General features: G+C 50.6%; 1 protein-coding gene across 1 annotated transcript in view; it reads right to left on the reverse strand.

Annotated features, from left to right (window-relative positions):
- fmn2b (formin 2b) overlaps positions 1-24,401 on the reverse strand; it is a 174,414-nt gene that overhangs the window by 129,661 nt on the left and 20,352 nt on the right. The window contains exon 4 of the mRNA XM_056296803.1: positions 19,497-19,678. Within this exon, the coding sequence (XP_056152778.1) occupies positions 19,497-19,678 (182 nt within the window). The remainder of the gene's footprint in view (positions 1-19,496; positions 19,679-24,401) is intronic.

Raw genomic sequence — 24,401 nt, forward strand, 5'->3', positions numbered from 1 at the left:
TATCACCAAGTGCCGGTCCACCCACTGGATGTCCCAAAAACGGCTGTCATCACACCCTTTGGGCTCTTTGAGTTCTTACGTATGCCTTTCGGCCTTAAAGGGGCGGCGCAGACGTTTCAGCGCCTTATGGATTCTGTGCTCCGCGACATGCCATTTTTGTTTGTGTACTTAGACGACATCCTCGTGGCCAGCGCGTCGGCGGAGGAACACATGACGCACCTCAGACAGCTGTTCGACAGGCTCAGCGAACACGGCCTCATCATCAACCCAGCTAAGTGTCAGTTCGGGGAGTTGTCCATCACCTTCCTCGGGCACCACATCACTCCACAGGGGGCCGTTCCCCTCCCTGCCAGGGTTGAGGCTGTCACCATGTTCCCCCGCCCCCGCACTGTACAGTCGCTGCAGGAATTCCTGGGCATGGTGAACTTTTATAACCGTTTCCTGCCCCGTGCCGCCCACATCATGCGTCCCCTGTATGAGGCCCTGCGGGGTAAGAAGTCTAAGGACGAGCTGGACTGGTCTTCGGGGATGGACGAGGCTTTTGTGGCCGCCAAGACCGCGCTGGCCAACGCTGCGCTGCTAGCTCACCCGTCGCCTGCCGCCCCCATAGCCCTTACAACGGATGCCTCCGACTACGCCGTGGGGGCCGTGTGTGAGCAGTGGGTGGGGGGGGGGGGCTGGCAGCCGTTGGCGTTCTTCAGTAAACAACTCCGTGAGAGCGAGCGCAAATACAGCACCTTTGATAGGGAACTACTGGGTCTCTTCCTCGCAACCAGACACTTTAGGTTCCTATTGGAGGGCCGACAGTTCACCGCTTTCGTGGACCACAAACCGCTGACGTTCTGTATGGCCAAAACCTCAGAACCGTGGTCTGGGCGTCAGCAGCGCCATCTCGCGGCGGTTTCCGAGTTTACCACGGACATACAACACGTGTCGGGCAAGGATAACTCCGTCGCCGACTGCCTTTCACGGGCGGTTGTTAACGCAGTTCACTTGGGACTCGACTACGCCGCTATGGCAGCGGACCAAGCCAAGGACGCGACCGTTCAAGACTACCGGTCGACCCCTACGGCGCTACGGCTGGAGGACGTGACGTTCGACGCGGCCAACACCACCCTCCTCTGTGACATCTCCATCGGTCAACCGCGCCCCCTGGTGCCTACTTCCTGGCGGCGCCGAGTTTTCGACACCGTCCACGGCCTTTCCCACCCGGGAGTGAAGGCCTCGACCAAGCTGGTGAGCGTCAAGTTTGTTTGGCCTGGGCTCCGTAAGGATGTTAGAGCCTGGGCCGGCCCGTGTGTGGCGTGCCAACGCGCCAAGGTGCACCGCCATACCAAGGCCCCTTTGGCGCCGTTTGTGGTTCCAGAGAGGCGGTTTGACCACGTCAATGTTGACCTGGTGGGTCCCCTGCCCCCCTCCCGTGGTTATAGGTTCCTCCTCACTATTGTGGACAGGGCCACCAGGTGGCCAGAGGCTATTCCCTTGTCCTCCACGACGGCAGCAGAGGTAGCACTGGCGTTCATCGGCTGCTGGGTGGCCCGTTTCGGCACGCCGGGTGACATCACGAGCGACCGGGGCTCCCAGTTTACCTCGGAGCTCTGGACGGCGGTCGCTGAGCACCTGGGGGTGAAGATCCACCGCACTATGGCGTACAACCCGCAGAGCAACGGACTTTGTGAGCGGTTCCATCGGGACATGAAAGCCGCTCTGCGGGCAAGCCTCACTGGCTGCGACTGGATGGACCGGCTCCCATGGGTCATGCTCGGCCTGCGTTCGGCCCCGAAGGAAGACCTCCAGACCTCCTCCGCTGAGCTGGTGTATGGCCAGCCCCTGCGAGTTCCGGGGGAGTTTCTTCCGGATGCTACGGCTCCCTGGTCGGCCGCCTCTCACCTCAGTGCGTCCCGGAGCGCTGCCGGTGCCTTCGCTCCCGTTCCGATGTCTCAACACTGCCTCCCCCGGTCCTACGTCCCCAAGGATCTGCCATCGGCGAGGTACGTCTTCATTAGGCACGACAGCCATCGGTCCCCGCTGCAGCCCCCATACGACGGGCCCTTCCGCGTCCTGGAGGCGGGGGATAAGAACTTTGTGGTGGACATGGGGGGCAGGCCGGAGCGGGTCGCTATAGACCGTCTCAAGCCCGCTCACTTGGACATTGGGGAGCCAATGCAATTGGCCCTACCCCCGCGGCGGGGGCGCCCTCCTAGGTCGGCCCCGGCACCTGCCTCTGGTCCTGCTTCGGCCCCGCCTATGGCCCGGGTTTCGGCCCCGTCAGGATTTATCACCCAGAAGTGATTCACGTCCTTCATTCACGACAGAGAAGAGTAGGTGATGCACTTTCCTTTCACTGTAACACTCAGCTTGCATGCGCCTAAACACTCGATTGGCTGCCCATTGTAGTTTTTCAATCCAGACGTTTTCCTTATCTGTGGCTCATTTTGCATTTCTTTGATATTTGACAGCTGATGATTGTTTATAGCATTAAACAGGCTTGTACTGTCTCATAGAGAATTTACTTGACTAACTGGATTATACACACACACACACACACACACACACACACACACACACACACACACACACACACATTTATCATAGTTATATAAATCAGCAATTACCAACCTTTAACATCTATTAAACATGTACAGTACTTTGTCATGTCCATGTGATGAATTGGCCTATACAGTCATGACATATATGTGCCTGCCAGATGCAGTCAGTTATGTCATCCATATGCTACTTCAGTAAAAGTCGCACTCGAGTGATGGTGCAGAGCAATCCAGGTTCTACCGTCTCTTCTTGCGTGTTTTCTCAGGTGATAAAGAGCTGTGTATTAAACATCACTGTGCGTCCGCATACCACACGCATAATACAGGTGGGTTGGAGCGATTTTATCAGACCCTCAAATCGCTGTTGCGCGCCGACTGTACGGAGATGGACGGAGACTGGGAGGATGGTTGACCATGGCTCATGCTATCCGCTAGACGGGTAATGCAGACGAGCACCGGGTGAGGTCTGGGCACGCTGTGCGCGACCCGCTTGCAGTTTTTCAGGCAGATGGGAAAGAGGCTGACCTGCCTGTGAATCTTGTGGAATATGTGAATGGGTTTAGGCAGAATCCTTACGCAGCGGGTGAGTTAGCGCAAGAGAAACTGGCAACTGCACAGTCAAAAATGAACAAACTTTATGATCGTAGAGCGGAGCGTCGTGAGTTTGGCCCTGGAGACCAAGTTTTGGCTCCAGGTTTCAGGCAAAAATTCATTGGGCTTTATTCTATTGTGAATAAACTGTCTGTAAAATACTGCGCCTTCCAACCCCCGAAAAGAGAAAAGCCATTCAGTTGTGTCATGTGAATTTGCTGAAGGTGTATTACTCTCGGGCTGCGTCTGAGGCTACCAAACCATGCGTAGTCGGTTCTGAGGTACAGACTAGTCCTGCTCTGTTGATGGAATCCAGGTCAGGGGCCCAGGTGCATGCTGCGGCAGAGCATGCGGACAGAATGCCTGGGACCCGGATGATCCCATTGTGTGCGGTCGGCTAAAAAAATTCAGACACGGGCAGAACATGCAAACTCCACACAAAGGACGACCCGGGACTAACCACAAGGTCGGACTACCCCGGAGGTCGAACCCAGGACCTTCTTGCTGTGAGGCGACCGCGCTAACCACTGCGCCACTGTGCCGCCCCTGAGGTAGAGTATATGTTGCAAAGTTAAAGCCTCCTTCCTCCAGTTGGGCATCCCCCAGTCTGCTCATTGAAAAGCCAGATAAACCTCCACGTAGACAACACCACTAAACCGGATTCATTTCCTCAGCCGTGCATGGGGGACTGCATTGATCAAGTGGGCCCTGCTAAGTTTGTGAGTAGATTCGTTTGTTGAAGGGGTAGTGGCAGGTCCCACCCTCAGCACGTGCAGGTGAGATCTCGGCTTTCATTACTCCATTCGGGCTGTGCGAGTATACAGTCATGCGCTACGGACGTAGGAATGTGTCGACAACGTTCGAACGTCGGATGAAAACGGCTGTCTCGGGGCTGGAGGGGTGTGCGGTCTATTTGGATGATGAGGTGATTTTCAGCGACTCGTGGGATGCACACGTTCGGCAGATTAGGGCTCTGTTCCATCACATGGCCGAGGCGTGTCTCACCGTCAATCTGGACAAAAATGAGTTTGCCGATGTGGTCGTGCGGGGTCAGGTGCGATCTGTGCATGAAAATGCGCTGGCAGTGGAAAAGTATACCCCCCCCACCTCCAAGAAAAAAATTAATGCGGTTTCGTGGTCTTGTTGGCTATTACCATAGCTTTTGTGAGAATGTTGCACCGTGGTTGTGCCGTTAACTGACTTGCTTAAAAGTATGGTGAAATTTGTGTGGTCCCCCAAGGGTCAAAGTGCATCTGAGCATGTTAACCTCTTGTTGTGTTCGGCCCCTGTTCTGGCTGCACCACGGCTGGATTTAACTCCAGGTGGATGCTAGTAATGTGGGTACTGGCGCAGTTGTTACGGGTTGTGCAGGAGGACCCAGACGACCACTCGGGAGGCGGAGGACTCTTAGTAATGTTTAATGAAAAGTAACAAAGGGAGAAAATAATAAGGGAGAGAGAAATGCGGGCTGTGTATGGTGCTCAGGTAGTTTTGTTTGTGGGGAGTGTGAATACGCTATGTGTAGTGATAGGCGGTAATGTGTCTAGCTGTGTTAGTGTAAATTATCCTAAGTGTGCTTAATATGTGAATGGGGCGTTGTGTAAGTGTGCGAGTACCAGCAAAAATACCAGTGCAAAGGCAAAGGGGGATCAAGGAGTAGTCTGAGTTCAAAGCCAATGTAGTAGTTCGAGGAGGTTGGTTGGCAGGCGAGCCGGCTCTGCGCAACAGGCCAAAGGTATGCTATGGGAAGATCTGGCAATGAGTCAGTAGAAGACCAGATTCTTGTAGGGGTTCAAGGGATTGCAGATGGGGAACAGCTGAGATGATTGTAGATGGGGCACAGCCGTGCTGCCAGAAGATGGCATCAGAGGCGCCGTGGGGCGCGCCGTGCTTGTTGGGAGGTGCTGGGGACCTCAGGGTCTGAGTCCGGTGAAGGCGAATGTGAACGCGCCCCAGCTGTGGTGGTGAGGAGTGGATACTCAGGCGAAGCCGAGCGCCATGGAGGCCCAGAGGTAGATTGCATGGGTTGTGAAGGTGAAACTGTAACAGGACCCCTCCCCCAACGGGAGCCCCCTGGCGACCGACCAGGTTTATCAGGGTGAGCCTGGTAGAAGTCCTGGAGGAGACTGGGGTCCATGATGAGTGGGGGAGACACCCAACTGTGCTCCTCCGGACCATAGCCCTCCCATCCACCAGATGTTGGAAGCCACTGTGGCGCACGTCCAGCAGCCGCCGCACCGTCCATTGTAGGTGGCCGTTGTCCAGTTGAGGAGATGGAGCATGAACAGAGAGCATAAGAGGGCTAGAGGAGACTAGCTTGAGCTTGGAAACATGAAAAACCGGTTGAACTTTAAGAGATGCAAGGAGGATGAGACGAACAGCCGCGGGGTTGATGAGGCTGTCGACAACATAGGGGCCAATGAAGCAGGGTGACAACTTCTTGGAGGTGTCCTGCCGCTGGAGAGGAAGGCCCACTGTGGACAGCCATACCTTCTGCCCATGTTGGTAGGCAGGCGCCGGAGTCGGTTTTCCCTCCAGCAGGTGCAGTCGTTGGACCGGAGCAGGGTGGCCCGTGTGGTCTTCCAGACCCCTCAGCACCGGCAGAGATGGGCTTGTACGGAGGGAACTGCCACTTCGACCTCCTGACTGGCGAATACTGGGAGCTGGTACCCGAGAGAGCACTCGAAGGGTGAGAGCCCGGTAGTGGCGCTGGGCATGGTATTCAGGGGGTACTCAACCCAGGGCAGGTCGTCACTCCAAGAGGAGGGGTGCTTGTCCGCAACACAGTGGAGAGCTGTCTCCATGTTCCGTTTAGCTCGCTCATCCTGCCAGTTAGTTTGAGGGTGGTACCCGGAGGAGAGACTGACGGTGGCATTGATTCCCAGATAGAAGGCTTGCCAGACCTGGGAGGTGAATTGGGGTCCACAGTCCAACACAATGTCACGGGGCAGGCCATGAAGCCGGCACACGTGCTCTGTAAGCAGCCTGGCAGTCTCAGCAGAAGACGGAAGCTTGGGGAGGGCCACCAGGTGCACAGCCTTAGAGAAGTGATCTACCACAGTGAGGATGGTGGCGTTACCCTGAGAGGGGGGGCAGACTTGTCACAAAGTCCAAGGCTATGTGGGACCAAGGACGGCTGGGCACAGGAAGAGGGCGCAGAAGGCCCGCCGGGGCTTGGTGTGAGGCTTTACTGCGGGCGCACACCGAACAGGCCCCGACGAACTCCCGGACGTCGGACCTCATGGTGGGCCACCAGAACCATCACTGGATGAAGGCCAGGGTGGGATGAGATGCCGGGGTAGCAGGCGTACCGACTGGAATGGCCTCATTGGAGGACCAGGGACCAAACCCTGCCCGGAACGAAGAGACGATATCGGGGTCCGTTTCCTGGATCAGGCTGAGTGTGTTGGGCCCACTTCACCATAGTCTCAATGCCCATGGTGACCGCCCCCCCCCCACCTGAGCCGCAGGGATGATGGTACCCGGAGCCTCAGTGGTAGGTGAGGGTGTAGTCGAAATGACTCAGGAACTGGGCCCAGCGTGCCTGGCGGTCGTTGAGGAGTTTAGCCCACCTGGTGATCATCAGGTTCTTGTGGTCAGACTAAGTGATGGCGGGGTACTCGGCACCATCCAGCCAGTGGCACCACTCCTCCAAGGCATCCACGGAAGCCAGCAGCTCCCTGTTGCCAATGTCATAGTTGGCCTCAGCAGAAAGGTAGCGGCGAGAGAGGAACGCACAGGAGTGGGCTTCTAATTCTCTACAGAACGCTGGGACAAGACGGTCCCGATGCCTGTGTCAGAGGCGTCCACCTCCACAGTGAACTTCCTGGCAGGGTCAGGGTGTAGGAGGATCGGGGCCGTGGTGAACCGTTGCTTGAGATCGGTGAAGGCATGGTCGGTGGCGGAGGATCAGGCGAAAGGGCGGAGAGTGGAGGTGAGCTAGGCGAGTGGAGCAGCGACCTGAGTGTAGTTCCGGACGAACTGCTGGTAGAAATTGACGAAGCCAAGCAAGCTCAGGAGCTGCTTCCATATGATCGGCAGGGGCCATCCACAACGGTCTGGATCTTGCGGCGGTCAGGTCTGGTGGCTCCACCCTCCACAATCAGGCCGAGAAACTCCACCGAGGAGTCATGAAAGGTGCACTTCTCTGCCTTAACGAAGAGCCGGTTCTCCAGGAGACGTTGGAGAACCAACCGGACGTGTTGGGGGTGCGCCACCGGGAGTAGACTACAATATCGTCCAAGTACAGGACCATGAACACGTCGATCATGTCCCGGAGGACGTCGTTCATGAGTGCCTGGAAGACCTCTGGGGCGTTGGTGAGGCCGAAGGGCATAACCAGGTACTCGTAATGGCCTCGGGGTGTCTTGAACGCCGTTTTCCACTCGTCACCCTCCCGAATATGGACGCGGCGATAGGCTCTCCGGAGGTCCAACTTGGTAAAGATGGTGGTCCCGATGAGGGGTTCGAAGTTGGAGCTCATGAGAGGGAGTGGGTATTTGTTTTTTTTACAGTGATGTTGTTGAGTTGTCTGTAATCGGTGTAGGGCCGGAGCTCTCCACTCTTCTTCTTGACAAAGAAAAACCCCGCTGCCACTGGGGAAGAAGAAGGCCAGATGAGCCCCTCTGCCAGACACTCACCGATGTAGGCCTCCATGGCTGCCTTCTCAGGAAGAGAGAGGCTGTAGAGATGACTGGCAGGGAGATGTGACCCAGGAATGAGCTCGATCGGACAGTCGTAGTGATGGTGAGGAGGAAAGGTGCAGGTGCGCTCCTTGAACACCTCACCAAGGTCGTGGTAGATGGGGGGGGGGCCGAGGAGAGGTCAGGACACGAGGGAGTCCGGGCTGCCCGGAGGTAGCGGGCGTGGCATGAGGTGCTCCAGCCAAGGATGCGTCCGGAGGGCCAGGCGATATGGGGGTCATGGAGTTCCAGCCAGGGTCATCCCGGGATGAGAGGTGCGTCGGGGTAAGGATAATAAGGAAGCGGATCTCCTCCACATAGTTCCCAGAGATGGTCAGAGTGAGGGGCAGAGTGTGATGAGTGATGGGACCCATGGGATGACTGTCCAGGGCAAAGGCAGTGATAGGATTGTCCAGAGGGACAAGGGGAAGAGCCACTTTGTGGGCAAACTCCTTGTCGATAAAACTCTCATCGGCCCCCGAGTCGATGAAAGCTCCAACCGAGAGAGTATGCCCCTGCTAGGCGAGAGTGGAGTCAAACCTGGTGGAGTGGGTAGGAGGCTGGGGATGAGAGATTCGGCTCAGCAGGTATCCCCTGATGATCCTAGTCTTTTTGGGGTCCTTGGGCAGGTAGGACAGGTCTCCAGCAGATATCCCTATGGTGTTCCCGTTCTGCCACAGAGAGGCAGATCCAGCTGACCTGCATGGATTCCTCCTCTGACCCAACAGGAGCAGAGGGTGACGCCAAAGCACAGTGGAAGTGGTCCCGCACGGTGAAGACCTTGTGGCCCTCTCCCTGTGACGTTCGCGGAGACAATTGTCTATGGCGATGGAGAGCAAGATGAGATAGTCGAGGTCATGGGGTGCAACGCGAGATACCAGCTCATTCTTGAGAACCTTTCTAAGCACATTGTGGAACGCTGCCTGGAGCACCTCGTTGTTCCACCAACTTTGCGTAGCAAGGGTCTTAAAGTCCACTGCGAACTCTGCCACACTGCGTGATCGAAGACTTTCTTCTTCATCTCCGTGGTGAAAGCCCTGTACGTGGCACAAGCAGCCGTTCCCCTCTCCAGTTCAGAGCTACCCCAGGTGAGAGCAGAACCCCTCAGACAGCCCATAAGATAGGCGATGTGAGAGCGGTCAGTGTGATAGGAAAGGGGTTGTTGGTCAAAACCAGGGCACATTGGGTCAGAAAGGCTCCCGATGGAACGAGGCCGGCAGGAGAGCGGGGCCGGGAGCTGTGGCAGTGGATACGACGATGAGTGGAGCGGAGGCAGCGGCTGAGGCAGCTGAGAGAGAGCATAGCGGCGGAGAGCTCCTGGATAGCCTGCTCCAACTGAGTCTGTCTGGCTGCCTGGTTGGCGGCGATAGTCTGTCGTTGCAGGGTTACCAAAGATCGGATCTCGTCCAGAAGAGACCAGAGCTCCTGTAGCTGGTCTTGCAGACCAGCTCCGGCTGGTCTGCCGGAGCTGCCCAGCCTGAGTTTTGAGAGACTGGGCTTGCGTGAAGAGGGCGCGGCGCACAAGGTCCTCCTGTTGTCCTCCGGGTTGAGTCTCCGAGTGGGCTGGGTCCATCATGGCCACATCTTCTGTTACGGGTTGTGCATGAAGACCCAGACGACCACTCGGGAGGCGAAGGACTCTTTAGTAATGTTTAATGAAAAGTAACAAAGTAAAGGGAAAAAATGAGGGAGAGAGAAATGCGGGATGTGTATGGTGCTCAGGTAGTTTTGTTTGTGGGGTGTGTGAATATGATGTGTAGTGACAGGCGGTAATGTGTCTAGCTATGCCTTAGTCTACATTATCTTAAGTGTGTGTAATATGTGAATTGTGTAATATGTGGGCGTTGGGTGTTGTGTAAGTGTGTAAGTGTGCGTGTACCAGCAAAAATACCAGTCCGAAGGCAAATGGGAATCGAGGCATAGTCCGAGTTCAAAGCCAAAGTAGTAGTCTGACTTCAAAGCCAAAGTGATAGTCCGAGGAGGTTGGTTGGCAGGCGAGCCGGCTCTGCGCAACAGGTCAGAGGTATGCTATGAGAAGATCTGGCAATGAGTAGAGAGAAGACCAATTTCTTGTAGGAGTTGAAGGGATTGCAGATGGGGAACACCTGAGATGATTGCAGATGGGACACAGCTGAGGGAATGGGTGACCGGGGAAGTGCAGAGCCGTGCTGCCAGTAGATGGCATCAAGAGGCGCCGTAGGGCACGCCGTGCTTGTTGGGAGGTGCTGGGGACCTCAGGGTCTGAGTCCGGTGAAGGCGAATGTGCCCCAGCTCTGGTGTTGAGGAGTGGATACTCAGGCGAAGCCCAGCGTCGCGGAGGCCCAGAGGGAACGGAAGAGGTAGGCTGCGGGGGTTGTGAGGGTGAAACCATAACAGCAGTTTTCTTGCAGTAAGGCGAGGATGGACCTGACAGACCTGTTCGCTATTTCAGAGAAGTTTACTTCCTATCAGCGTAACTATTCAGTGACTGAAATGGAGGCTTTGGCCTCACAGTACTGAGGTTTACATGGGCAGAGTGGGTATGCCAGTGGTTGTCTATACTGACCTTCTGGAAGTCATTAAGCTGTCCTACCAGAGGCTGGTCTCTCTTTCTCCCAGCCTATAGTTTAGATAATAGACATATTAAAGAAGAAAGCCACTTTATTTGGTCATTGTATTCTTACAACGAGTTGTATTTTTACAATGAATTATCCGCATGTAACCCACCTTACTGTATATCCAAAGGAGCTGAATCAAGTGCAACTGGACTTGGTATATATCCGTGAAGACGTTTCGCCTTGGATGAGATGAGAGGCGAAACGTCTTCACGGATATATACCAAGTTCAGTTGCACTTGATTCAACTCCTTTGGATAACCATGACCTGGATGAATGAGAACATTCACAGACATCCTACTGTATAGGTGCAGTGGGCAGCTGCAGCACCCAGGGACCATCTCCAGTTCTTCTTTCCATTGCCTTGCTCAGGGGCACAGTCAGGAGTATTAACCCCAACATGCATGTCTTTTTGATGGTGGGAGGAAACTGGAGCACCCGGAGGAAACCCATGCAGACACGGGGAGAACATGCAGACTCCACACAGAAAGGACCCGGGACGGCCTAGGGTTCGAACCCAGGACCTTCTTGTTGTGAGGCAGCAGTGCTAACCACTGGACCACCGTGCCTCTGTTGTAGCAATATGAGTGGGATCAGTTCACTCAATTTGATATAACCTGTGCGTCTGTAGCTCATAAAAAGACATCTAAAATGATGCAAACTTTGCATTATCAATGACATAACTGACTGAATGACACTTAATGACAACTAGGGTTGCCAACTTTTACACTATCAAATAAGGGACAAAAGACGATATGCCGCGGTGGTGTGGGTAGTATGGTGTTATTTGAACATACAGTGTATTGTTTTAAGCCATTTGTCATAATGATAGCTAATCTCTTACGTCCAAATTAAAGATCAATACACAACTTTCATGCCTTGGCTACATACGGTAGGTTTAATAACAGTTTAATTTACAGCTGGTACCTTTAACACACTCCTTTATTTGAACCATTACCTAGTACCTTTACTATTAGTCCAAGTCAAATGTATTGTGACTCTTGCACTGTAGGTATTGTTACTTGTTACAAGTGACAAACTAGAAGTAACAATAGCTTCTGTATGCTGTAGTCATAAAGCTTCATAAAGACTCTTTCATGCTCATGACAGATGTGATGTCATGGTTGTGATGAGGTCATGTCACTCCTTCAAATAAAGAGTTGCCCTGCCCTGCACTGATATCACATGAGCAGGGAAGTGCAGAACATTTGTGGCTGGATTATATTTCAACCTTCATATACGGGACTGTACTGTCATTCACAAATCGTCATTTCCACAAATTTCTATTGACTTCCTGAATAGTGATTTTTCTGAAGTGCTCGTTATAATGATCCAGTTACATTTTCCTTTGCATTTACATGAAACCATGATATTCCAATGGATTTTAAAATGTTTGCATGATAATTTGCTAAGATATACATATTTTTGGCCTTCTTCCTCTACACCGGTAGCCATGTTCCATCTTACACTGCCTCAGTTTGCAAATGATTCTGGTAATTTTCTTCTACCACTCTGTTGATTCTGCATCAGAAAACGCTCTGTTTGTAGGGCCATTTGGTGTGCTAGATGACCACTGTTATGTATGGATGATGCTATTCTACAAGTGACCACTAGGTGGCACATGTATTCTATATTGCTGTTGTCTGGGTTGTAACCAACAGAAGAAGAGTTTCTAGTAAAGCTTGGAAACGAACAGCCGTGTGTGCGTTGTGGTCCCTGCATCGTGTGTGAAATTGTTTACACCATAGTGTTATTAGCCAGCTACAGAATATAAATTGGCGACGAGATGTGGAGTAGAAACTTTTAGGCACCAAAGTAGCCGTGAAAAGGCAATTTTTCTACTTGTTTGGACGAAGTCATCCACGCAGTTGTAGCTAATGCTAGCATGGTGCTAGCCAACTGACTGAACTTGCTAGCTGATGATGAGCAGTAGCAGCGGAGAAAAAAAGGGAAGAGGAACCAGAAGGACGCATCATGGTGGGAATTATTGGCGGTATGGAACCATTTGAGGAATCCGGTGAACAATGGGCAACGTATATTGAGCGTTTTGAGAATTATATCCTGGCTAATGAGATCAGGGATGCTAAGAAGGTGCCGGTTCTATTGAGTGTGATAGGGCCAAAGACCTACGGATTATTGCACAGTCTGATTGCTCCAGATAAGCCTGGGGAGAAGACGTATGGTGACATTGTAAAGGTGTTGAAAGGACATTTCGTCCCCAAACCGATAGTGATAGCAGAGCGATTCCCTTTCCACAAGAGGAATCAGGAGGACGGTGAGTCGGTGGCTCAGTATGTTGCTGTGCTTAAAGGACTTTCCGAGCATTGTGAGTTTGGTGGCTACTTAGAGGATGCACTACGGGACAGGTTTGTTTGTGGACTGAAAAGTGAAACGGTTCAGAAGCGCCTGTTGACTGAGGACAATTTGACCTTTCAGAAAGCGGTCACTTATGCAGTTTCAGCAGAAACAGTGGCGCGTGACGCACAACAGTTGAGCGGCTCGTTAAAGGTAAATGCCGTTCTCTCTCAAACACCCCATGCCAATTGCAGGCGGTGTGGAAAGACAAATCATAGTGATGATGACTGTTGGTATAAAGATAGAGACTGCCATCAATGCGGCAGGAAAGGCCACATTGGTCGCATGTTTAAAAGTAAACCCAAGAATGACTATGGCAGAGAGAGGAAATACAGAGAAGGGAAACCGGAGTTTAAAGGCAAAAGCAACACATCCAAACACAGCGGGAGAGACAAGAAGAAGAAAGTGCATTGTGTGGAGGCCAGTGACAATGAAAGTACAAGTGAAGGGACTAAATCTGACACCGATAACGAATGGCCATGTTATGCACTGTCTCGTAAGGGTAAATATTCACGTATATCTGTGTTACCTGAAATAAATGGTAAGAAAATGGAAATGGAATTAGACACAGGGGCTGCTGTATCTTCAATTTCATGGGAACAGTATAAAAGTACAATGAAAAAGGTGCCATCGCAGCCTACTGATGTAGTCCTTAGGACGTACACAGGGGAACCTTTGTTACCAGAAGGGGTTATTAATGTGAAAGTAAACCTGAATAAGCAAACAGCTGAGTTACCATTCTATGTTGTAAAAGTGAATGCAGCTCCACTATTTGGTAGAGAGTGGCTGAGAGCTATTAAGCTTAACTGGAAAGACTTAAAAACTGTGTATGGTGTACAACTTGAAAAAAAGACAGTTTAGATGCTGTAGTAAAGCGGCATTCTGCTGTGTTCTCGGATGGGTTGGGTTCAATGAAAGACATTAAGGCGAGAGTGACTCTTAAACCTGATAGCATACCCAAATTCTGCCCACCACGCAATGTGCCCTATGCTCTGAGATCCAAAGTAGAGGCTGAACTGACCCGCCTCACTGACCTTGGCGTGATCTCACCAGTGGAGCATAGTGACTGGGCCACACCCGTAGTTCCTGTCAACAAGAAGGATGGCACGGTGAGACTTTGTGGTGATTTCAAAGTCACCCTCAACCAAGCGCTCTGTGTGGACAAGTATCCTATTCCACGCATTGAGGATCTCTTTGCATCACTAGCTGGAGGTCAACGCTTCAGTAAACTGGACTTGTCAAACGCATACCTACAGATGGAAGTACTGGAGGAGTCGAGGAAGCTACTGACTATTTCCACACAAAAAGGACTTTTCTGCTACAACCGCTTGCCCTTCAGTATTGCGTCGGCACCAGCGTTGTTCCAGAAGGCTATGGATCAAGTGCTCGTTGGATTGCCATTCACGCACTGTTATCTTGATGACATTCTGGTTAGTGGGCCAGATGAAGAGACCCACCTGAAAGCCCTGGACGACATTCTCACGAGACTGGAGGAGTATGGTCTCCATGTCAAAAAGGATAAGTGCATGTTTTTCCAGGAGTCAGTAGAGTATCTAAGTCATATCATCGATGCTGCCGGGCTCCACAAGTCGCCAGAGAAGGAACGCGCTGTTGTGGAGGCACCGGCGCCCACCAACGTTAGCCAACTACGCTCGCTCCTCGGAATGATAAACTGCTATGGACGTTTCATCCCAGACCTGGCAACCATCCTGCAACCACTGAACGCACTGCTGCACAAAGGGAAGAAATGGCAGTGGACTACAGCTTGTGAGGCAGCGTTCCGAAAAGTGAAAGAGCTCATGGTATCTCAGAAGGTGCTAACCCACTACAACCCTGAGCTGCCCCTCCGTCTAGCCTGTGACGCTTCACCCTATGGGGTAGGGGCTGTACTCTCTCACGTCACGCCTGATGGTGTAGAGAAACCTATCGCTTATGCGTCAAGAACACTCAGCAAAGCAGAGCAAAACTACGCCCAGATTGAGCGAGAGGCGCCGGGGATAGTCTTTGGCGTACGTAAGTTTCACCAGTATCTCTATGGTAACAAGTTCACTCTACTCACAGACCATCGCCCGCTGACCTCCATTCTCAGTCCAGTGAGGAGTACGCCGTCGATGGCCGCAGCCCGCATGCAGCGCTGGGCGCTCCTCTTATCAGCACATGATTACACTATAGAGTATCGTAAAGCTTCAGCACATACTAATGCAGATGGACTGTCAAGGTTGCCACTTCCGGACACTCACGATGACAAGATAGACACAGTAGATGTGTTTTACATGTCACAGTTAGACACACTACCAATCAGTACCACTGATATCCGAAACACTAGATCTGACCCTACACTGTCTTGCGTACTAGAGATGGTCACTACTGGACATTTTCCAAACACGAAAAACACAGATACTGAACTGTCTCTTTTCCTGACTCGTCAAAATGACCTCACAATCCAACAGGGATGCCTCATGTGGGGCACACAAGTGGTAGTGCCACCCAAGCTACGGCCCCGGGTGCTCAACAAGCTACATACAGCACACCCAGGGGTAGTGAGGATGAAAAGCTTGGCACGGTCGTATGTCTGGTGGCCAGGTATTGACTCCCAGATTGAGCTCCAGGCCAAATCCTGCCACTCATGCCAGCGTATTCAGAGAGAACCGAGTCTTGCCCCTCTACATCCATGGATGTGGCCTTCCAGTCCTTGGGAAAGGATTCACATGGACTTTGCTGGTCCATTTGAAGGACACATGTATCTTGTGGTAGTAGATGCTCATTCTAAATGGCCCGAGGTGCAAATCATGGATAGCACCACAGCAAGCAAGACCATCACAGTACTGAGGGGCCTTTTCAGTCGCCACGGCCTTCCTCACATTCTCGTAAGTGACAATGGACCCCAGTTCTGTTCTGAGGAATTCGCCACATTCCTGAAAGCCAATGGAGTCAAGCACATTCGCTCAGCACCGTATCACCCTGCTACGAACGGCCTGGCCAAGCGCTTTATACAGACTTTCAAACACGCCCTCAAATCCTCCAGGGGCGCTGCACCAGTGCAACAGCGGCTCGACACATTCCTGTTGACGTATCGCAACACCCCACATGGCACGACAAAGGAACCGCCGGCTATGCTGTTCACAAGGTGCATGCTACGCACGCGACTGGACTTAGTCAAACCCAGTGTGGCTGGGGTTGTTCATCGCTCTCAAGACTCCCAGCAGCAACGCCGTCAACAACACTCCAAGGCCAGACACTTTGCAGTCGGTGAGTCTGTCCTTGTTCGTGATTACCGGAAGGGGAGGAAAAGTGGACACAAGGAGTTATAATGACTCAAACGGGACCAGTGTCATACGAGGTCAAGGTGGGAGCACAGGGAGTGTGGAAACGCCATGTGGATCAGATGTTGACTCGAACAGAGCAGGCACATGCGGACGCTGCCAGCTCTGCAGTCCACCTTCCTACCAGCTTCCCTATGTCACCTCAACGTAGTGCTGGTGGTACTACACGTCACCTCGGTACCCCTGCATCTCACACTGATGAGAACACTAATCCAGTTCCAGTGGCTAGAGCCCACGGAGACACCTCACTCCAGTGAACCAGCTGGTGCTGGACCTACTAAGATAGCGGAGACTGTCAGACACTCGCGCTATCCGGTGAGACATACTAAACCACCTGCACGTTACTCTGCTGAGTAAACACATTGATAATGTGGTAAAGAGACTGAGACTTTTGAGTTTAAAAATATTGGGAAACTAATACGGGTTCTGAATGTATACTGGAAAATAACAATGTTTTGAATGTACTTTTGGGAAGTAACATTACGCCTTTGTCACTTAATCTTTGTTCCGGGAAGTGATTTTTGCATTGTTGATGTACAACATATTTTAGTTGGGAGGCGATGTTATGTATGGATGATGCTATTCTACCAGTGACCACTAGGTGGCACCTGTATTCTATATTGCTGTTGTCTGGGTTGTAACCAACAGAAGAAGAGTTCCTAGTAAAGCTTGGAAATGAACAGCCGTGTGTGCGTTGTTGTCCCTGCATCGTGTGTGAAATTGTTTACACTATAGTGTTATTAGCCAGCTACATAATAACCACTACCCCTCAATCCCCAAACAAAATGGGACACTCTTCCCTACACGGCTACATGCAAAATGAGGGGTAGAGCCAAGGAGGGGAAATAGGATTGGGCCTTTCTGTCCCTTCTAATGTGCTTACAGCATCCGGTTGTTTAAGTTTGAGGAGGGTGGTCAGACTGTGTGGGTATTGTGGGGACTTCCTTTTATTGTGTATATATCACGTATTGAATATTATTTATTTTATATATTATGGAAATTATATACCTTCTGGTTGTGTTGTGGCATCCCTTTGGGAACTCCCTTTTATTGGAGGGGGGGGGTGACCCCTTCCCTTCTCTGCCAGCCTGTCTTGTTCCTTCCTGTTTTGCAGATACCTGGTGGGTGGGGCAGGGGATCATCACCTGGGCCCTGTGCTCCCAGGCTTTAAAGTGGCGGGTAACTGAGCTCAAATCTGTGTTTTGGGATACCCATACCCCAGGAAAACATATCAGTAACCACCCAGCCAATTCTGTATGATTAAAAATGTTGCGAAGTATATAAAACAAAGCTTCAAAAACGTGTAAAAATCTACAGCGTCCACTGGTTTCAGACTCTGGGGGCGTGGCACCGAGAGGAAGACGGCGACGTCACCAAGGAAGCCGGCCAAAAAAAATCAAGAAAGGAAAACGGGAAAAATACCCAAAAACGGTCTAACTCCGCAAATCAGTTCTATACATGGTTCAGCACATTTTAACATGTCAACAGCAATACATCTCCCACCTTTATAAAGTATTTTGAAGCAAATCTGTCAATTAGGTTACCCTGCTCTTTAACACACGCTGTTGCCCAGTGGAGGGCAGATGAACTGTTTGCAGCTTATTAGTATTTAGTGGAGACTGGTTACACAATAAATTTAGTTGTTTCTCCCGCATTTGTTGTCCACCTCCCCTCCTCTGTTGTGCCTTGTCAAGCCGGGCTATGACAGCCCTCACACGGCAAGCCCCGCCGGTTGCTTGTGGGGGTACTGACTAGTTCTTCCTCTATTCTCTACCAGCGCCTCACACGAGTGTTTCATTTTCAAAAAATCAACAAGACCAACTCGAAAAGTCTGCTTCACATGAACAATATTAGTGTAACTAAGAGATTCACAGAAAAAAAAACATTTTACATGAATAGATTATCAACTAGTGAAGGTAAAGTGGAGCAGGAGATTGACAGGCAGATTGGTGCAGCATCAGCAGTAATGCGGACGTTGTACCGGACCATTGTAGTGAAGAGGGAGCTGAGCCGGAAGGCAAAGCTCTCAATTTACCAGTCAAGCTTCGTTCCAACCCTCACCTATGGTCATGAGCTTTGGGTAGTGACTGAAAGGGTGAGATCGCGGATACAAGCGACTGAAATGAGTTTCCTCCGTAGGGTGTCTGGGCTCAGCCTTAGAGATAGGGTGAGGAGCTCAGACATCCGGAGGGAGCTCAGAGTAGAGACGCTGCTCCTTTGCGTCGAAAGGAGCCAGTTGAGGTGGTTCGGGCATCTGATTAGGATGCCTCCTGGGCACCTTCCTTTGGAGGTTTTCCAGGCACGGCGACCCTGAGGTAGACCCAGAACTCACTGGATGGATACATGTCCAGTTTGGCCTGGGAACGCCTTGGAATCCCCCAGGAGGAGCTAGAGGGTGTTGCTGGGGAGAGGGACGTCTGGGGTGCCCTACTTAGCTTGCTGCAACCGCGACCCTGGAGAAGCAGCTGAAGATGAATGAATGAATGATCAACTACAACACAAGTTTCACGAGTCTCGTTTTGGTATTTTCTGGTTGTAAACAGCTGTTCAGAGCCGCTGTCAACAGGACCCAATAACTCTTGCCACGTAGCATCTACAGTTATCAAGTGCAGCCCCCACTCTTTACAACGGCGCGATCACTGCCATAGCCCGGCAGCAATTGTTCTATGAATGGTGAGACATCTGTATAAATACATTTAAAATAGGGTTTAGTGTTGAAAGTTGAAGACCTTTGGAAGGATACTTTTAACACATTTTTGCTTTTGAGAAGGCAGGCCAAGTGAAGATTTGGATGAAATTACAGTATATAATGTATATATATAATCTATATGAAACTGCCTAAGCCATGTTTATATGCAAGATAACTATGTGATTATGTTTGAGAATCAAAGTAGATATGTGTTCAATCAGTGATAAATTTCCTTTATTGTGCTGCTTTGTTAAATACTTGATTGGCCCTCATCAGTTCCCTCAGGCATTCTGTGTTCTGTTATTCCTGAGTAGCAGGACCACTGCTCTCAGTAACCGCTCACAACCAGGCTATGTGTTTACATGACTAAGGATGCAGTTCTAAGCATACCATGTAAATGACTTTTTTTTTCTCAGCTGAAAACTTGTAATGAAATGTATGATTAAGCAAGGTGATGGCCTGGCGGCCTGTCCAGGGTGTCTCCCCACCTGCCACCCAATGACTGCTGGGATAGGCTCCAGCATCCCCGCAACCCCCATTGGGATAAGTGGCTTGGCTAATGGGTGGATAAATTCATATTTAATTTTCTAGCTGTGAGGGTAATTCTCCACCTCATACAGGCCACCACAGTACAATGAATGTGAATAAACCACAGGCAAAATATGGCATAGAACCTGGCTGTACATCTGTAGATCTGTGGCATCTGTAATACTTACATCAAATTTGGCTTCTGCTGTTGCGTTGTTGATCTGGGTGGCGCTCCCTCCCAGTTGCTCTCTGAAACAGTCAGTGAAGGGCAACAGAAGACCCATGGCCAGGATTCTGGAGCATAGTCTCTCTGCCTCCTCTGGCTCTGCCTTTTCCTGCTGGAGGAAGAGTTTCTCCAAAAGGGTTCGGCCTAAAACATAGGGCCAGTGAAGAAAAACAAATCAACAACTTAGATACTAGAGAAGGAGCAACATAAGAAAAGGAGGAACAAAAGGCAAGAGAGGTAGAAAGGAGAAAAGGGACAGGAGGGCAACAATCCACTCAGCCTGCTGGAAGGAAGTTCTTGAATGAGGTGCAACCCTAAAGTAGGGGCTAGGGGAAATGGAGCTTGACGTTAGAATTTACAAAAATCACTAGTCACAGATGAATGATATAAGGAGGGAGGAAAAACTCATCTGCCACTCCTTACCCCTGAGAGCAGGGCTTAATGTTTGCCCTCTTGTTTACACAAGTCATGGGAATTTGACAGTTGAGAAGAAAGGAAGGCATGAGAGGAAGTTCTCTCAAGGGAGGTCCACTCTGAGACTTTGAAAATCACTTGACTACGTATGTCATGAACGAGGGATGCAAACTTTGGTCACAGCCATTTCAAATGGAGCCCACAGCAGTACACAATTGCATCATCTTGTTTCATTGCAAGGTGAGGCCTACCTCAAACATTGCAGTTTTACAAATTCCAAGCAGTCATTTAGGCAGAAGAAAATATAACCAATGGTAGTGAGGGTCCAAATTAACCTGCGGTCTTGTCCTATTGTCTTTCACCACGATTGTTTTGAATCTTGGTCACAATAGTGTGCGCTGTATAAGTCAGTAAAGTGAGCAGGTTCAAACCACATCGACTCTTCGTTACCGAGCATTATACGTATGGGTTTGACCCTGATCTTGAGGTGGGTCAACTAACTGGGTACCTGGACACAGTGCAACCCTTTTAATCCAATTCTTGACACGCATCCAATGCAGGTGGAATGCTGGGATAAAAGGGACATGACATAGCTAGAAAACCCAAATTACTGTTTGTGACAGCATCATTATGGCAACATCTGTTAAAGGTCACCACCAATCATCAAGGCTTGGATGATTACTTTTATCATTCTTCCTGAATAAAGAATAAGTCGGGAGCTGCAGAGAAGTATGTAGGAGTGGTGCAGGATATGTATGAGGGTGGTGTGGCAGTAGTGAGGTGTGTGGTTGGAATGACAGATGGGTTCAAGGTGGAGGTGGGATTACATCAAGGATCGGCTCTGAGCCCTTTCTTGTTTGCAGTGGTGATGGACAGGTTGATGGACAAGATCAGGCAGGAGTCTCCATGGACGATGATGTTTGCGGATGACATTGTGATCTGTAGCGAGAGTAGGGTGCAGGTGGAGGAGAGCCTGGAGAGGTGGAGGTATCCACTGGAGAGAAGAGGAATGAAAGTCAGTAGGAGCAAGACGGAATGCCTATGCATGAATGAGAGGGAGGACAGCAGAATGGTGAGGATGCAAGGAGTGGAGGTGACGAAGGCGTGTGAGTTTAAATACTTGGGGTCAACTGTCCAAAGTAACGGGGAGTGCAGAAGACAGGTGAAGAAGAGAGTGCAGGCAGGGTGGAGTGGGTGGAGAAGAGAGTCAGGAGTCCTTTGCAACAGGTTACCAGCAAGAGTTAAAGGGAAGGTTTGCAAGATGGTATGGTTGTATGGTTTGGAGACAGTGGCACTGATGAAAAGACAGGAGGCGGAGCTGGAGGTGGAGGTGGCAGAGATGAAGATGCTAAGATTTTCACTGGGAGTAACGAAGGACGACAGGATTAAGAACGAGTATATTAGAGGAACAGCTCAGGTTGGACGGTTTGGAGACAAATCAAGAGAGGTGAGAGTGAGATGGTTTGGACATGTGTGGAGGAGAGATGCTGGGTATATTGGGAGAAGGATGCTGAATATGGAGCTGCCAGGGAAGAGGAGAAGAGGAAGGCCAAAGAGGAGGTTTATGGATGTGGTGAGGGAGGACATGCAGGTGGCTGGTGTGAAAAGAGGAAGATGCAGAGGACAGGAAGACATGGAAACGGATGATCCGCTGTGGCGCCCCCTAACGGGAGCAGCCGAAAGTAGTAGTAGTAGTAGTAGTAGTAGTAGATTCTTTATGAATAAAACTATGTTCTCCATTTTGAACAATAAGTTAAGTTAAAGTACCTGGGCCACTTATCCTACAAAGTTCATGAACATGCTGTCAGAGAGTTTACAACCTCAGACAAGACATACTGAGGGATCAGTAAGGTGAGGAGTAAGGCGAGAGAGAGATACAGACAGAGAGGCAGAGACAGAGAGAGACAGAAAGAGAGATTTGATTTTAAAAAGGTAAATTTATTCAGAAGACATTATATTCCAACAGCTGATACTCAAACACAATCATTTCTTTATCATCCAGCCCATACAAAAAAACAAAAAAAACCTGTTTCAGGGTGGGGAAACAGACCATTGTGTAGTCTAAACCAGTATTTGTAAAAACAGAATTTCAAAATAAAATAGCCCAACATAACAAACACAAATTCACCTCAGGGGGTTTGCAGCAACACAACATCCTGTCCTTAGACCCTTGCATCAAATGAGGAACAACTCCCTAAAACACTCCTTTAACAGGGAGAAAATCTAGGAAGAACCCTCAGGGAGAGCAACAGAGGAGGATCTCTTTCCCAAGATGGACAACGTGCAATGGATGTAGTGTTTACACAATGTACATAACAAATAACTAAAATAAAAATAAAACCAGATCTTCACCAACTCCCACTAAGCACACTACCACCCCAAGTTCTGGGGTGTGAGCGCTCTGCTCCCCTTTCGTAGGCCCTCATCATTATCAGCTCTCCTTCAGAAAGGTTTTTACTTCGTAGCTGTAAAAAAGTCTCGTGCGGCATGTAGACCTCAGGTTGAGCAGCCGAGCTATGGCCTCGGTGTTGTTGAGTCCCAATCCTGCTGCAGGCACTATGCGCTGTAGGGTGATGGTCGTGGTGGAAACCAGTTTCTGGGGAAATCCTGGAGAGGACCAGTCGTGGGCAACCAGCCTGGTTCCACGAATCAGTGGCTCCTCCAGCAAGCAGTAAGAGGAAGATCACCCAGTGCAACACCCTCATCAACTAAACTCATCTTAAACATCATCACTGAGTTGTCGTTTTACTTTCCCTACAAGTTTTCTCAGTCTACAGATTTCCCGGTCAGTACATGTGTTTACCTCCAAATCTCCTGTGTTTTTCATAAAACGTTTGACGGAGTCAACAATAAGCTGCAAGTCTGGAAAGTAATTTTCCACCTTGACCGCCCTCAAACCCTTGGTGATCTGTAAGAAAAGCAATAGCTCCCTTCAGTGTCCACCTGAGTGGAAACTAACTCATACACACTTTCTCCTGTGTCCTCCTCAGATGAAGATGACTTTTTTTACCTATTGAAACCCTCTTTGCTTTTAAATTGTCCTGTCTACCCTCTGTGGGCTTCCTTTAAAAGACTTTTTTTATTTCATCATCCAATAGCATCTCTTCCTCTTCCTCAGTGCAGACTCTTCTCCTCTAATAGCAGTCTGTTGTATTTGCTTCTTCCGACCACAATTCATGTCTTGCCCAGCCAATTTGCTATATGTTCTCTCTGTTCTCGTTCTCTTTTTTTATTCTGTTCATCCTCCCCGACCTGCTCATCCTGACCATCAGCTTCCACCTGTTCAAGCTCTGTCACATTCCCATCATGATCACCTTTGTTAACCTGCTCAACCTGCCCACCTTCCTCTCCTGCCTGCTCAGTCTATCCGTTTCCCTTGTGTTCTCCAGCCTCGGTCTCTTTCTGTTGCACCACCCGGTCTATTTCTCCTGCCCCTCGCTCCCCGGCCTCCCGTCTGCCCTGTGCCGACTCAGCAGCGCCGTCTTCAGCCGGGGATGCGCCGCTCATGGCGGCATCGGGGGACGAAGGCGGCCCTTGAGAATCAGACCCTCCCTCACTCCTGTCGGGACAAGACCTTATGAAATGCCCCTCCGACCCACAGCCAAAACATCTCATCATGCCGGATGTACAAATACAATGTAGTCAAAACCGTCGATCCTGAACTTCAGCTTCAGATCCAAATCCTCCGCATTATCTCTCAGAATCATGAAGCCTCGTCTCCTATGGGACACAACGAGTCTCAAGTGAGGAGACTTGCAACCGGAAGAAACCCTTTTTATCGGGGACACTAGCTGTCCATATTTTGCAAGCTCCTTCTCTAAAGCGGCATTACTCATGAACGGGGGAGCATTAGAAGTGGTGAGTCTCGTGGCAGGATTAACCCGGGGCAGAACGGGAGTCAACGTGTCCTCCATCACCACACCGCTGTCCACCTCCTGCTTGGCTTTATCACCACTATCGATAAACATGACCGCAGCACTGTTCATTCTGGATGCTGATTGTATGGTTCCATATCCCACATGCTCGCCTACCGCGAGGCAGCGCTCCTCCACCAAGCACGTGACCACCGGAGTCACTTTAATCACGTGCCGGCGTGTCAACTTTCCAAACGCTGCCCCTCCACCTCCCACAGCGGCCATAGTACCCCGCTGAGGGTGGTAGCACCGCTACCGGCAGAAAAAAAAAACAACTCCACTCAGACCTGTCACCGAAAAAAAACCCAACTAACTAACTAAAAGACAACAAAAAAGCACATGAAAAAGGACAAGACGGATAGAAAGAAAAAGCTCGTTTTAGAAAAGTTTATACCGAAGCAACATGCTGCTACTCTGTCCTCACTAGCACTTCCACTCTGCTCCGAGAGAGAGAGAGAGAGAGAGAGAGAGAGAGAGAGAGAGAGAGAGAGAGAGAGGGGGGGGGGGGGGGGGACAGACAGACGGACAGACAGAAACAC

Source organism: Lampris incognitus, chromosome 17, assembly GCF_029633865.1.
Source record: "Lampris incognitus isolate fLamInc1 chromosome 17, fLamInc1.hap2, whole genome shotgun sequence".
NCBI lineage: Eukaryota > Metazoa > Chordata > Actinopteri > Lampriformes > Lampridae > Lampris > Lampris incognitus.